Source organism: Polistes fuscatus, unplaced genomic scaffold (genome assembly GCF_010416935.1).
Source record: "Polistes fuscatus isolate 324 unplaced genomic scaffold, CU_Pfus_HIC Scaffold8, whole genome shotgun sequence".
Lineage (NCBI taxonomy): Eukaryota > Metazoa > Arthropoda > Insecta > Hymenoptera > Vespidae > Polistes > Polistes fuscatus.
The window spans coordinates 2,760,173-2,776,414 of record NW_025113162.1 but is presented as its reverse complement, the minus strand read 5'-3'; the positions used below and the strand labels follow the sequence as shown (position 1 = coordinate 2,776,414).

Below are 16,242 nucleotides of genomic sequence, written 5' to 3'. Positions count from 1 at the left end.
TATAATTATCTAATTACTAATCCAATTAATAATTATTGTTATCTAATTTATTTTTCTATTAGGTGTATACGTTCCTTGGTAATATTAAAAAAATAACGAGTAAAATAAAGACAATATACACTAAAAACTTTATCACATGGCAACGTTCTGATTTAAACATTCCTTCAATTTTTATGTAATTGTTTAAACTAATATACATTTGTTTTAACGTCCCTGTACAATGATGACTTTGAATAATAAAATTTGTATCCAGAAAAATATCACATTAAAATTATTTTATATTCAAAGTATATTAATAAGTATGTAATGTTTAAAACAGAACATATGTGTTTAAACAATATGAAATATAAAGAGATTGCATTAGAATATTAAAATAATTGTTAAATAATCGATAGGAATGTCTATTGTTGTCTAAAAGCTAGGAATATATGACGTATGTACCGTCCCCTTCGAAATCCACCGTTGAAATGAGACGTTGTCCTCTATGAAAGTACTTTTATTAAATGTTGTTTATAAGACCTTCCAAACGTTACGCATGTGTATAAAGGGTGTCTTTCTATATGGTAATTGGGAATTTCTGATTGGTCACTAATCTCTGCAATAATTATCAGCCAATCAGGGCTCTTTGCTGATCATTCCTCTTTCTTTTCGCGGCGTCGGTGCTGGAGATCGGACGGATGCTACGTCGTCCCGTTAATCTCAGGTAATTAAAAAGTATTTTCTAACGTAAATAATCTTCCTATATACTAATAGATTCTTCTAGCAAATGACATCCAAATGATATAATCGAAAGATTACGATAATGTCGAGGATAAAAAGTATTTGCGTAGAAAAAAATTCCATGTACGTTGGTATGCATTTTTCTACGCAATCATATATATCTTGTTTTACAGCATCATTTCTATGGATATCGACTTATAATGTTCAATTTTCATTGTTTGGATTAATAAAGTATATATTTCGACAATTGTTATGTTCCTATATCCTTTTTTTAACTATTCGATATTTTTCTATGATAGATGGAAAAAACGCAAAATTCTGAAGCAGCCATGATGTCGTCTCAGATGTCGCTTCGTTTCTTTGCGGCTACGTCACAGCGACGACCACCATTTTGTATACCTGTCATCTCGTTTAACTCAGGTAATTGAAAAGTATTGTACACTTTTCTATTATATATCAAACGATAGCTATAAGCAAGATTTTTATACGTGAGTGTTTTCAAAACGAAATATTGAAAAGTTCGATAGATATCTGTGAGAATGTAACATCGATATATCTCGACGTGCCGCCAAATCTCACCAATGTTACTTAACAATATTTCTTCTAATTTCCAGCTTTTTTCATGGTATCGATACTTACTACCATCTCTAATGATGCTCTAATTAATTATTTTTCATAATTATGTATTCAAAGATCGTATTTCGTATTAAATTCGATTCCTGTAATATACACACACATACAGGCATATATGCATAAGTAATAGGTAGCTCGTACACATACACTCATATATTTAATTTTTTTTATGTTATACTAATGTAATCTTTTTTTTTCCTTTTTTAGGTACCTAGCATTAGAAGAGTCCAGCAGGAATACATGTATCCAGTCTAACAATTGTGTTTACTCTTTTTTATCTTCATATTCATCGAGGTAAGCGTTATTCTTTTTTTTAAACCATACAGAAATGTATACAAAGAGTGAGAACGAAAGTGAGAGAGAGAGAGAGAGAGAAAATAAGAAAACAAAATATTCTATCTACGGGCAATAACGAATGTGTTCGTATATTCCAGGAATTTCTCGAAGTGAGAACAGAAGAAACGAAGACAGCCGAAAACAAAACGAAGACAGCCGAACGTTCGACATGAAGGACGCGGTTACGTGATCATTCCTGATCAGTCCTTCAACGAGCTAACAATAAGATCTAACGACGTGACGTATTAAACTATTATATATATATAACGTTATCGATTTTTATTAACAATTTTTACTGATATTAAATACCTTATATGTAATTTTATACAAGTAGTGAGATAAAGGCAATTAATATTGCTTGAATTTATATTGATTCTTTATGATAAAATATCTTTAAAAGTGTGCAATGCCTTCAGAAATGATTCACAGGATATATTGTTCTATAATCTTTTTAGTATGTTTCAGCTTTTCAGAGTTTTATTTAATTTTATTTTATTCATCGTCATCCTAAGGGTAGGATACCCATCCTGCAGTCATCAATGAAGACTAAAAGTAAGTATATTTTCCTATTAAACGTTTCTATGATAACTTTAATGGTTTTTTATTATAACGATGATATTAATTGTTCTTTTTCTTTTTCTGTTCAGAACATCATTGCAATCGAGCGCGTAGGCAATGAGGTACTCGTGTGTTGCATCGTAAAAATAAAATATAAGAATCGGAAAGTAGAATCAGTGTTGTACGCCGTATGTAAAAGTTTCGTTTTTTCGGGTAAGAAACTCCGTAAGTTTCTTCTATTCGGTTTAAACGTGTGCTCATCGTCATCCTAAGGGTAGGATACCCATCGTGCATTCATCAATGAAGAATAAACGTAAGTCAATTTTTATTTTAAACACTTTCTCAATAATTATAATAATTTTTTTACTTACAACAATGATATTTATAATTTTGTTTTTATTTCTGTTTCAGATCATCATGGGAATATATCAGTGTTGGAAGTGTTTGTGAATTGTGTTTGTGAAGTGTTGCAAGTGTTCGTGCATTGCTATCGTGCGCGAAGCAATATACGGGAGTGTTGTATCGTTAAATATAATTAAAATCACGGATTAGAAGCACGTTCGTTCGTTTTCATTTCAATTTCGTCGCGTTCGCGAACTATTTTTGAAATATATATATTAAATTAACTGCGACCAAGGCAGTAATTGCATTAGAGTTTGTTCGAGTAAAGTTATATTTTTATCTTTAAACAGTCGCACAGACTGTTCGCGTATTAGAATCAGTGCATCAATGAAGATTTTTCTACTTGCATTGACTGTGTGCAAAGCAGTCTTTGAATTAGTTGTGTAGAATCAGTGATCGGGCGTAAAACAAATTAAAATCAAACGCGAATTAGAATCAGTGTTGTTCGTCGTATAATAAAATTTCGGTTTCGCGATAAGAAATTCATCTATAGTTTCTTATTTTCGTTTATACCGCGTTTTTAGATTCACGCGAGTCGTCATGGCATCGCCATGGTGCAATTGAATTTCATCCCATTGGAATGCATTGTAAGTATTCATTTTTATTAATATTTTATTCATTTTCGTTTGATACGATTTTGGATCATATTACATATAACTTATCATTTTGTTCTATTTTATTTTACAGATATGACGACGGACTTTCTACCTTATCAAAGATGTGGAATGAATTCTTCGATGGATCTTCGATGGATCTTCGATGGATCTTCGATGGATCTTCGATGGATCTTCGATGGATCTTCGATGGATCTTCGATGGATCTTCGATGGATCTTCGATGGATCTTCGATGGATCTTCGATGGATCTTCGGTGGATCTTCGATGGATCTTCGATACTCGCATTCTACAATACTTGCTGCGAAGTAGGAGTGTTTTGGAGCCATCGTAGAACTTCTTATGCCGTGAGTTAAAATTTAAAGTCCCTCCGGTGCTCAATCATGTCGAGGATGAAAGGTCCTAATCGGCACGAGTTACTGGTTGTAATTATTTAAATAAATTAGTGACGAGCACATGAGTAAGTCCTTTCTAGGAGTTACTCATGAAAATTGTATATTATATTGTATATTGTATTGTATATTTTATATTAGTTCAGGATAGGTTTTCTTGTCTCACAGGTTAAATTCATTTAATTAATAATGCAATTAATAAATGCACTTTCTTTTTTATTACGTGTTTTGTTCGTGGTTAGTAGTGGTGAAATCGAGCATTTATTTACTCGTTTTTGTCCAGAAAAGCATGTAATAAATGTCTTACATGCATTGCTTCGTACTTAGTTTATCTAATCGCGATTAATTGTAATATATCGAGATACTTCGATATTATAAATAAATGAGCAAGAAGACAAACTCATTCGCGACGGATAGATTCTAGCAGTTAAGTGGTGGCTCAAAGCCCAGTTCTTTTATTAGAACAGCCAACTTAATGAAAGGAGTCGTCCGAGGTTGTTTATATTTATTTTTCTCTATTAAAATTCTTAAATATTAAAAAATTAAATTTAACAATTTTTGCATAATCAAAAAGTCAAATCCAAATGGCTTGTAGAGTCTTAGCCCGCTTAAATGAAATAAAATGTTTTGATATATGTTATAAAATAAAATGTTTTTATGTGTTCATATATATATGTTAATCATGTTTTTTAGATCAGGATTTTCAGCTTCTAATATACTAATCTCCCGTTTCTCCCCCCTGTACTTTCTGCGTTCTCATCTATGCGTGTGCCCAGGTGCTACTCGTATGGGTGAGAAACGGTTAGTATAGGTTTAGTTTTAAGTTTTTCCCCTATTGGCGGCTGTCATTGTGCTAGTGATTGCACGATGTACTTTACACCTGTGTGTGCGTATTAGGTAAAGTGTTTTGTACATCGTTTCGCGATATTTTTTAATTAATACATCATTTAATACTGAGAACACTACTTCTACATATCACGTGTGATATGACAAATACGAGTGTTTCTATATTTTTATATTTATATTAAATTTTTCTATTTTTTTTTTTTTGTAATAAAATCGTTTTGAACAGTAGAGTTACCGCATTTATTTGTGGAAACTATGATATACTCGTATATAACTAGTATGCAATATATACTAGTGTATACTTGTATTTTTGCATTAGTCATATTTGCAATAATCATTAGCCTTGGCAGTCGATTACAGCATTGGTACGTACTCCCATAAGTTTAGAAATCACGCGTTTGAACTAGGGTGTCGGAGGTGCCCCGGGGCATGCTCTCTAGTTTAGGCTTTTGCACCCTGGTGGTATGTGTGAGAATCGTGGAGTGTGTGGGAGGGTATGTATGTTTGCTGTTTTTAAATATGGGTAATAGACAGTCAGGTAGCATACTTAGGTGTGAATGTTTATTTAATTTGTAAGTAGGTAGAGACCGGAGAAGTCGCGCGATTGTAATTTCCACTCAGGAGTGGACAATTTCTTCTCCGGATATTGTACAAAGTTTCAGCAACGTTTAGATTCATTTATCATTTAAATATTTCTTGTATTTTTTCCATATATTGCTGATACTCTGTACTGCGAGATATAAATCAGTATCGAACGGTTCAAAAGTCTTTGCGTTTTCTTAAAAATTAATATTTTTTCGAAAAAGTGAAGATAGCTGAATACGTTGGATACTTACTTAATATTAAGTATATTAACGCTTTGCTCTTTAGTAATTCCTACTGAATACTTCATTTGTTATATATGTATAGTAAATACAAAGTAGAGTAAAGATAAAAGATAAAAGATAAAAGTGGTCGAGTAAAAAAGTAAGACCATATGATGTATGACAAAGTTTCTGCTTTTTTTCGATATTATTTAATTTTTTAAATGCAAAGTGTTAATAATAGGTTCATCGATTAGATCAAATATCTGTTGAGGCATTCGAGTAAATGTAACTGTACGATTTGTATTGTAAAATGCGCTTAGATAAAGCCTCACAGCAGAGTTTAGGGCATGAAGAAAGAAGAGGCTAAATGCCGAAGAGGCTAATGCCGAAGAGGCCCCCACTTAATTGTGGCTGAAGAGGGCAACTACATAGACTATAGAGTTATTTTCAAAGGTTCAACAGCAAGTTCGAACTTTTCGAAAATAGCTCTCTAGTCATTTTTTATATTTTATTATATTACTTTTTTGCTCGTCATTAATTTGTAGTTGTATTTGGAGATGATGGACCATTCCATCTCCTTGTTACGCCAAACTGATGCTTGAATAATTCAAAAGATGCACAAGTTTTTTGTTTGTTAATAGAGTCAAAACTATTTAAATTTCCTTTTTTCTTCGATTTTATACTTAATTAACGTTCGTTAAACCTCACAATAATTTTTCTTACCTTTTTTGTCTTTAAAATTTTTATGTTTGATCGAATATTATTATATTTGGAATTTTGTATATGTAAAGAACGCGCTATAAAAGTAATTCACAATGTTTAAAATAGATTTTATTTTTTTTTTTATTATTGTAATATTTGTAGCTTTTTTATTTCGTAATTATAATATATATTATAATATAAAATCACGCGTTTAAATTTAGTTTTATGCAACCTGAAATAGAGATTTTATAAAAATAAATAGGAAATTATATTTATAATAGTGCATCTGCTAATTTGGCGACTTGTATTTTAGGATTGGGTTTATTGACTGTATGATTAATATAGTTTTCTTCTTGTTACAGGTAATCATCGTTGGATTTAACATCAACTCATCTTGATTGACTTAATTGTTGCATTTTAATATTAATTTATATACGCATTTCTGAAGGCACACACACACATGTTTATACACTAAAAATTAAATATATTTGTTTAAAATTTTATTACAATAGAACTATACTATATATAATATCAAAGAATATATCACATATACTATCATATAGTATCAAAGAATACTGTTTTCTTTGGTAGTATTGTACCGTCATCACGTTAAGTACATACTATCGCCCACTGTTTGTATCGTTTTCGATTTTTCAGTTATTAATAACTAAATTAATATTTAATAAATCAATGTCGAGGAACCGGAGAAACAAAAAGTGAGCAATTTATTGAAAACAAAAAACACAATAAAACTATGTTGCTTTGCTTAGAAATAAGAAAAAAGTTTTTGTATATTTAATTATTAATAACTAGGTAAATTAATAATTAATAAAGTTAGCACTTATGGATTGTAAATTAGCAAATAGCTAGCAAATAAATGTACTTATTCTTTTTTCTAACTGTTAAAGTTCTATGCCAACTTGTTTGCGCTTGCTTTTGCGAATATTTTTTCCATGTCGATGCGCGATTATAGTGGCTCACTCGAGTAGTTTAACATAACATTTCACTTTTTTAATTACCATGAGTTGATAATTTGGTGTATATATATATATATATATATATATATATATATGATATGGAAAAAGCAATATATTTGATAAAATAGTTCTGTGCATTGTGTTTCTTCATTTATGAAATTATAAATAATTAAAATAGAAATAAAAAATGTTTGTAAAGATCTATATCTCCGATTATATAATAAATTATTGATAAAATAACAAAATCTACCTGGAATATTACATGACAGCAGTCAACAATAATTATATACGTCATACAATCTTCTAACCTTTTAATTTTTTAATTGTACTTTGAACTTTTTCAAATGGATATGGAATCGTGATTGCATATCTAATATAATAATATTTATATTCAAATCTCCAAAAATATTATATTTATCAAATAAAATGGGAAATAAATCTAGTCTTCTATTACGTGAAGAAGAAATAGCTCAAATTCAAGAAGCAACAGGATGTATGTACTAAAAAAATGATTTTGTTATACAGAATATATCCGGACAAAAGAGTGATTCTACATGTAAAAATAAGTCGGCTAATAAGAGTGATATTTTTTATAATTCTGTTTCTGAAAAAATCAGGCTTGAAAATTTGGTAAAGTATTAGTACGCTGAATCATTTCCAGGCTTACGTAATAATAAACAAGTCAACTTATGGATAACACATTTATTAACATTAATTATGTTATATTATTGAAGACATTTTTAAAAGTGATATCCTTGATCAAAAGCATTTATTATTTTTTCTTTCCGTTCAAGAAAGTTCATATTGGTTTCTTCATACTGAATGTAAACAAAACAAAATTATTGAAGAGATAATTTAGTGTACATGTACTTCACCCAATTTTCTCAAAAAAAGGATTGCTAAAAATATTACTTTCTTTTTTTTTTTGACTTATTTTTACATGTGGGATTATCTCCTTATTTGGTTGCACCATCTATTAGGAGACATCTTGTACATATTTAATTACATCTTTATTACATTTATTCTAGTTACTCCAAATCAGATTGAACGCTTGTATAGCCGGTTTACTAGTCTGGATCGTGGAGACTGTGGTACATTAAGTCGAGAAGATTTTCTCAGGATTCCAGAACTTGCAATAAATCCACTTGGTGACAGAATAGTGAATGCCTTTTTTGATGAAAGTGGAAATGATAGAGTTAATTTTTTACAATTCATGCAAGTACTAGCACATTTTAGACCGATAAAAAAAAACAGTCCTAATAGATTAAATTCAAGACAGGAAAAATTAAAGTGTACGTAATAGTATCAATTGTTTTTACATTATTCACAAATTTATTCATATTTATTCTTTATTTATATCAATTTAATTAAGAAATATTAAAAAGTATAATTAGCTATTTGTGTAACAATTATTTAATAATTTAAATTTGTAGTTGCTTTTAAAATGTATGACTTGGATAATGACGACTTAATATCTAAAGATGAACTACTGGCTATTTTGCACATGATGGTTGGAGCTAATATTAGGTAGGAAAAATATATATATAGAATTTGCAAATAAGTAAAATTCAGATGAAAATTTAGACATATATATATATATATATATATATACATATTACTATATCTTATTTATATACATATATATACAGTGCGGAACAACTCACCAGCATTGCAGAACGCACGATTGTTGAAGCTGATGAAAATGGAGATGGTATGATTTCTTTGGAAGAATTTTGCAAGGTACTGGAACGAACAGATGTTGAACAGAAAATGTCTATAAGATTTCTTAGCTAAATTTATTGTATATTCTAAAAATTTATTATAGAGGAATATTAATACATCTAATATAATGTATATCCTCTCTCTCTCCGTTTCTTTAATGAATATTACATCTTTATCTTTATGATTCATATGAATATTATATACTGTTTGTGTTATCATACATATGTTATGTATTACACATAACACAATTTAAAGCGTACCATAACATAAGAAAGCAAACAATTGGATTAATATTAACAAATATACTATATTATTATTACACAATTTCATATTTATATAAACAACAATCACTGATCTTAAAAGCAAAATGCAGAAAAATACATTGTGTGAATTATTGTATACATTTAAGTTTTAAATAAATTGCATGTTTCTTGAAAACCTTTAGATACATTTACAAAATTTTATATATTAATATATTTGATAATCATCCAAATATAAAAAATTAATAATTCCTAATAATAGTTAGAAAAAATTTTATGTATAGAAACCGATAATTATACAGATATCTATGTAAGAATTATGCTGTAGAAGAAACAGCCAACTTTTTCAAATGTTCCATAAATACTTGCAAACTGACATCATCAGTTAAAACAGGAGCTCCACTTTCCTAAAAATAATAACGTATTGAATTAGTAAATATAAAAATTGAAAAATAATTTATAAAACTATAAATTTAACCCTCCACCTTAGACACAGAAATGCTAAAAGTTTGTAATGAAAAACACCAATTTATGTTAAACTATTTCATATTGGCATATTAGGCTATAGAATTATTAGTTATTATTAATATTATATAAGTTATTAAAGTTTTCAAACCTTAGCATTGTATGTATCTCAACCTACTTATCATGTTACATTCATTTCAATTAAAAAGAATATTATGCATGAATAAATATGAAAGATATTAATATAAATAATAAATAATATAATCAATTTTATTTGCTATATCATAAATGATATGATAAACAATTTCCACATATGTTATTTATGCAATTGCCACAATTAAAGAATTTAACAATACTCCTTAAAATTCCACCACCGAAGCATTAAAGTCTTATAAGAGAAAGCAATTATTAAATGAGTTGAAAAACACACCCCACTGGGTAACGGCATCCCCTGGTTCACAGGATCGTGGTGATAAAACAAAATTAGTTACATATGATTGATATTATATGCTAACTAAAACTTTTACATATATGAGAACGAATTTTCGTAATAATAAAAATATACTTTACGAACTTATAATAAATTATAATTTTGATTTCTTTAATAAAATAAATTAAAATAAACATAACATAAGATACAAATTTCTTTAATGAACTTACCGCTCCATAGGCATACATGTTATTATGAGTTTGACTGGGATTTACTTTGCTCAACAAAAATCTAGCTTGTGAGCCTCCGTGTTCTGTATCAATATATCTAGGTGCTGGAAATCTTCCACTAAGAATTTCAGCAGCATCATCAACTGGTGCTGCTAATAACTGACGGAAATTCTCATATTCTGGTAAATCTTGAAATTTTAATTGTCGCCATTGTACTATTATCTATTGGAGAAAATGTAGCTTAAATATAATGCATACTACAATATTATATGACAATCTAAAAGCGAGAAAAATATTTATACTTCTCCATGATATATGAGTATTTGGAAAAATGTATCCATCAATAAAATTCTATCCGGTTGAATTGATGAAGTATCAAGTAACACAGGTTCAGGTGGACCACTAAACCCATAGCTATATAAAATGGGTTGTACCATAATCAAAGAATTTGTCAAATCCTCGCGCATTAGCATATGCCTATTATAAAAGTAATTAATTTAATAATATCTATAACATAGAAAAAAAAGAACAAATAAATATGGAAAAATTAATTTTACCTATAAAAACTTGTTTCATCTGGTGAATTGTTAAATACTTGTAAAAATTGAGATCTACGTAAATGATACATAAACTGCGGATATAATGAAAAGTTCTCTGCAAGTCTAAAACTATTTGGATCATCTTTAGAATATTCACCAAACTTCTGGCACTATAATTTATAAATAATAAATATTAGTATTTTATGTAATGTTGGATAGTTATAAAATTAAAATAGTAATTAAGAAATAATAACAAGTCTTATAAGCATTCTGTCCACCCATCTTAGAACATCAGGGCCATCATCACTTTCAGCTTTAAAAATGGCTAAACGTGACATAAGAACTGCAGCTGCTTCTTGATCAAAACCTGCACTTATATGATGTAACGATGTAGATGCATCTGCCCAACTATAATTAAAAATACTATAAACAAAAAAAATAATAGAATACAAAATTTATGCAATGATACATACTTTCTAGCTATAGTTGTAACTCTAATTCTTCGTTGACCGCTACTATGTTGATATTGTGTAATAAATTGAATGCAACCTCTTCCACCTTGCGGAATTGGTGCAGTATGTTGATTTACAACTTCAAAGAAAATTGCTGTTGTAGTCGATGGTGTCAAAGAACAGAATTTCCACTGACATGTACCACCTAAACCAACTTCTTGTTCTCCTACACTAGAGCCTTTTATACCCAAAGAAACGCACGGACCAATAGCACCGGAAACCTTAAGTTCTCTCGATGTTTTAACTTCCAAAGTAGCATTAAATGCCATTTTTAGATCACCTTTAGCATCCTTTGTGAACACTCGTTGGAATGTTTGTTTGAAAAGTGACGAATTAAATGAATCTCCCATTACCATATGTCCTCCCGTTGAATTACAACATTGTCTCATTTCTAATAATCCAGTTTGATCAAGAGCGCATGAATAAATATCAATTATATGACCATTAGTTGCAGCACGAGTAGCAAGACCATCATAATGTTTAGTAGCTTTTTTTATATGCTTTGCATTATCTTTTTGAATGTCATGATGCGATCTAATAGGTTGACGAAGGTCATCTGTTACAACTTGGCCAGGGCCTTGAGAACATGGTCCACCAACAAAAAGCATGATTCTAAAAAAATTATTCACATTCATAGTAAAGAGTATATATAAAAATGTCGTACTATTATCGTTTACTAACATACTATTCTATTACCAACCTAGCCCCAGTGTTTGCATAACTAGCTTCCAAAAGTCCTGTAGCTACAGCTAATGCCATGCCAGTTGAACGCAATGGACGTTTTCCAGGTCCAACTGGCCAAGGATCACGTTGCAATTCTCCAAGTAAATCTGTTAAACTCATATCACATTTATGCACTGGTTGTAAAAAACGATTAGCTGGTGGCAAGGGTTGTCCGCCGGTACCTCTCTGTTGATTTGGATTTTGACCAGGTATTGGTCTACCAATACCTAGTACATTAAAAATGATGATAAATAAAAGAAATTTTGATAGAAAAGACATAATAAATAAGAAAATACTAACCAAGCATATCTTGAACCTGCTTTGGCTGCAAATCTTTAGTACCACGGAAAACATAGCTTTTACTGCATCCTTCGCAACCTAACTCATGCACTTGGACCATTCTTCCAAAAGTAATAAGACCAATCATAGCATTAGGTGGAAGCAAAGATAAAGACATCTGTAGTGAATCCTTAAGAGCACCTAATTCTTCCTCATCCATGCATGTATCAACAACAAGTAAAAAGATAGGAGGAAGGCACTGTGCTCTCTGAAAAAAATGATATAAACAGAATAAATATCTAAATGGAAAAATAAAAGTATTTTTAATGATATATAATACAAATATTTTTACCATTATAGTATACTCGATTGTTGAAAACATAGGAATTAATTCTGCCGGTTGATGTTGCTCCGAAATAGCTGAATATTGAGGTGGAAACTAAATGCATAAAAATGCGCCATAAGCATAATTACAAACAATTGCAATTATTGTTGGATAAATATTTCTTACAGGGTTCCTTCCAAAACATAAATTGCACACCCATAGTTTTGCACGGTAATCTACTTGACATAATGGATTTAAAATTGCTCTGCACGTTGATCTAGTGCACAAAACTGGATCATATTGAATAGGTGGTAAATCAGGGCGTTCTTTAATAGGCTGGTAAAGAGTTCCTAGAGGTACAACAAGCCTAGTAGCATCAATACGTGACGATGGCCAAACATTCCAAGTAAAACGAACCCCATCGCGATCTTCGTTTTGTTGAATGAAATCCTCATACGTTGTCATTTTACTATAATTATAAACAAAGATTATTTGTCAATCCATACGATTCATAAGCATATTTATAATTGATAGATTTACTTCATATTTGCTTAATGTATTATAGGTTAAAAAATTCAACTTACTTTTTTTTTATAATTTAATTTACTTCTTGAAATTCTATTAATTATATGAATACACGATATTTATATTAGTCTCTCATATTTAATTGATATCAGTTTATAAAATACGAAAACTATGCGACATTCAATTGGTGAACGCATAACCCGATCTATTATATCCCAGCCACGTCACTTGCCACTCATTACCGTCATCCAAAACGCATGCGCAGGAAAGTCAATCTTGAAAGAATTTTTAATTACTATTAGATATTTCGGTTTATATAGATATTAAATATAAGATTATTTATATTAGACAAATTCAAATTTAAAGATATTTTAATTTTATATATATACTTATCAATCTCTTCTCTCTCTCTCCCTCTCTCTCCCTCTCCCTCTCTCTCTCTCTCTCACTCCCTCCCTCCCTCTCTCTCTTATATTATTTCCTATTAAATCGTATATTATTTCATTTGAAATAAATAAAGAGAAATTGTAGATAATTTTCCCTACAAATTATATTTTATCTATCTCATATTATTCTTTATTGTACATTTTTATTTATGATAATGTTAGTAAAATGTATGTATTTATGTATATACATAGTACTTATATATTGTCCATTTCTTAGTAAAAGTCATCTTTCTGGTAGCTAACCAATGAGATTCGTATTCTAGATAGGTAACTTCTTTTCATTAATGGACAGTAGATATTTTTATAAAAACTGGCAGTAGTGCATCTATCAAAATAGTGGTGAAAAAGTAATCGAAACTCTCTATACGAATCTGATTTAGTTTACTCTCTTTAATTGTAGACGTGTTACAGAAATGGGTGTCGAAAAAATTCCAGACTCAAATAACGAAAATGAAATGCAGGATACAGTGCTACCGAAAAAAAAGCAAACATATTCCTTAGAAAGTATCCTTTTATTAAATTATTATAATAACCCCGGTTAAATAAGTTGAATATATCCATATGTTATTTCCTAACCTTATGCTGACGCAGAACTAATATAATTAATTGATCTATTTAATAATAATAATAATGCTATAAAAATTAATTTTATATATATATATGTGTATATATATACACAAACTATACTCATAAGTTTATATTAAATCCCAATGCAAATCACAATAATTTAATGAACAATTATTTTTACTTAAAATATTATTGCAGTTTTTTTTAATGTTAGTATTACTTATCCTTAATATGTAAATAGTTTTAAAAATTATAAAGGAAGCTCAACAACAACATGGGCTGAGGCACGGGGACTATCAAAGATACAGAGGTTACTGTTCAAGGAGACTTAGACGTTTGCGTAAAGTTCTTAAAGTTCCACAAGGTGACAGACGTCACTTTAAAAGAAAAGATATTACAGGAGCAATGGTTAGTGATGATAAATTTCTGCAAATTCCATTAATGCTATCTGAACGTGCATGGAGTTATGCAATGCAGTTAAGACAAGAATCTAATACGGAATCAAGGAAGAAATTTCACTTAGTATCAAAATTAAGAAAAGCTGCTACGTATTCTCTACAATTGCAAGAATTGATAGAAGTATGTATACAGTTGTTAAAAAAATAAAAAAGAAATAGAAAATATTTTTATAATGTAAATGTTTCAGAACATAAACAGCGATGCTCGTACTAAACTGGAAGCTCAAGCATATGTTGCTTGGATGCATGGGTCATTACATTTTGAATTACAGTTATGGAAAGGTGCAATGGAAAATTTACAAAAAGCTCAAGTAGTTTATGGGAAGTTAGCTTCTGCTTTGTCAGAAAAGGAACGATTGATGTACAATGCACGTGTTGAAGAACTTGCACCAAGTCTAAGATATTGTGCCTATAATATAGGAGATACTACTGCCATCGATGATCTTATGCAGATGCGAGGACAATTAAGCGGAGAGCTATTAGCTGGCTTAGATTCATTGATTGCTCAAACACGTGAAAAGCAATCAAATACTGAAGAAGTTACATGGCGTGGTAAATCGTGTGGTACTGTGCCTCCCAGAGCTGCTGGTCTACTGATAGCAGATTCTAGACTGAATCAAACATTAGAAAAAACAGCGACCAATCAAGCTAAGATTGATCTTTTAGAAGCCCATCTTATAGATTGCAAAGATGCAATTGTAGCTGTGCGAGATTTATTTAAAAATGAATTAAAAATCAAAGATAATGACAAAGTATCTCCATCTCAGCATTTAGTTACCTACTTACAATATATTCGATTATCTCGTACATTAGAACGTAACTTAGCTTTAGTGAAAGTAGCCGAAGAATCTGAGAAAGCTAAACCTCAAGATATTGTGAGATTGTATGAAGCTGCATTGCATAATCTAGTTGAAATATCACAGTTACAAGACGATAAAGAATTTGCACTCGAACAGGAATCTAAAACTAAAGCTTATAGAGCTTTCAGATGTTTTTATATGGCACAATCTCTAGCTAATCTTCATCGATGGCGTGAAGCAATGGCACTATATCAGAGATCTTTAAAACATGTAAAAGATGCTCTTCAACATATCAATATCTTGCCCACCGATTTAAAAGAAGCCTTGAATAAGTTAGAAATATCGATTGAAGGTGCTCAATATGCTGCTCATGCTCATAGTGTTTTGGAAGATGGTCAAGATGAAGAACCAGGAATAAATAAATTTATAAAAAGCAAGAAACCATTATATGAACGGCTTCATGAATACAGAGAAGATAGTGCATTACTTACAAAGCAACCTAATGTTTATAAACTACCACCGGCAATGCAAAGCATTCCTTGTAAACCATTATTTTTTGACTTAGCTTTCAATATGGTTGAATTTCCAGATTTGAGTGACAAACTAGGCGATCAAGCTAAAAAAGGAGGACAAGCTGGTCTTACTGGCTTTGTCAAGGTTATCTGGGGATGGGGAAATAAATAAGATCAAATTTAAAATAATTATTGCTTTATGCAATATCTTTTGGTTACATATTGATTTTCAACATGTATTGTTTACATACGAATCATGTCTTTATATTTTATCAATTACTAGTAGTTTGGAAAAGAATAAAAAAGTGTACGTACAAACTGAATATTCTTTATTTAAAATTTGTCTTTTTCCTTTTTCTTTTTCTGTTTTTCTTTCTCTTATTTTTATTTAATTTATCATAATTACCTCAATAATCTTTTTTTTTTCTTAATATAAATTTTGAACTTTCTACTTAGGTGCAGCA

General features: G+C 30.0%; 3 protein-coding genes across 6 annotated transcripts; 2 read left to right on the top strand and 1 right to left on the bottom strand.

Moving 5' to 3' along the window:
• The first annotated feature begins 7,092 nt into the window (after positions 1-7,092).
• LOC122525102 (calcineurin B homologous protein 1) lies at positions 7,093-9,145 on the top strand. Its single transcript, XM_043647738.1, has 4 exons — positions 7,093-7,478; positions 8,014-8,277; positions 8,419-8,512; positions 8,635-9,145. The coding sequence occupies exons 1-4, from the start codon at positions 7,412-7,414 to the stop codon at positions 8,777-8,779; spliced, it is 570 nt and encodes a 189-aa protein (XP_043503673.1). The 5' UTR covers positions 7,093-7,411; the 3' UTR covers positions 8,780-9,145.
• On the bottom strand, positions 8,998-13,094 carry LOC122525101 (protein transport protein Sec23A). Its single transcript, XM_043647737.1, has 11 exons — positions 13,055-13,094; positions 12,657-12,939; positions 12,498-12,584; positions 12,167-12,413; positions 11,844-12,093; positions 11,105-11,755; positions 10,886-11,039; positions 10,650-10,801; positions 10,395-10,569; positions 10,093-10,314; positions 8,998-9,374 (listed from the first exon to the last, which is right to left on the bottom strand). The coding sequence occupies exons 2-11, from the start codon at positions 12,933-12,935 to the stop codon at positions 9,285-9,287; spliced, it is 2,307 nt and encodes a 768-aa protein (XP_043503672.1). The 5' UTR covers positions 12,936-12,939; positions 13,055-13,094; the 3' UTR covers positions 8,998-9,284.
• Positions 13,095-13,630: 536 nt separating this feature from the next.
• Positions 13,631-16,096, top strand: LOC122525100 (signal recognition particle subunit SRP68). Of its 4 annotated transcripts, none has more exons than XM_043647736.1 (4): positions 13,631-13,708; positions 13,853-13,945; positions 14,250-14,587; positions 14,655-16,096. In XM_043647736.1, the coding sequence occupies exons 2-4, from the start codon at positions 13,855-13,857 to the stop codon at positions 15,948-15,950; spliced, it is 1,725 nt and encodes a 574-aa protein (XP_043503671.1). In that variant the 5' UTR covers positions 13,631-13,708; positions 13,853-13,854; the 3' UTR covers positions 15,951-16,096. The 4 variants fall into 4 exon arrangements, with proteins under 4 accessions (XP_043503671.1, XP_043503668.1, XP_043503670.1 ...); XM_043647733.1 differs by having other exon boundaries at positions 13,639-13,708; positions 13,842-13,945; XM_043647735.1 differs by having other exon boundaries at positions 13,698-13,788.
• Positions 16,097-16,242: the final 146 nt, after the last annotated feature.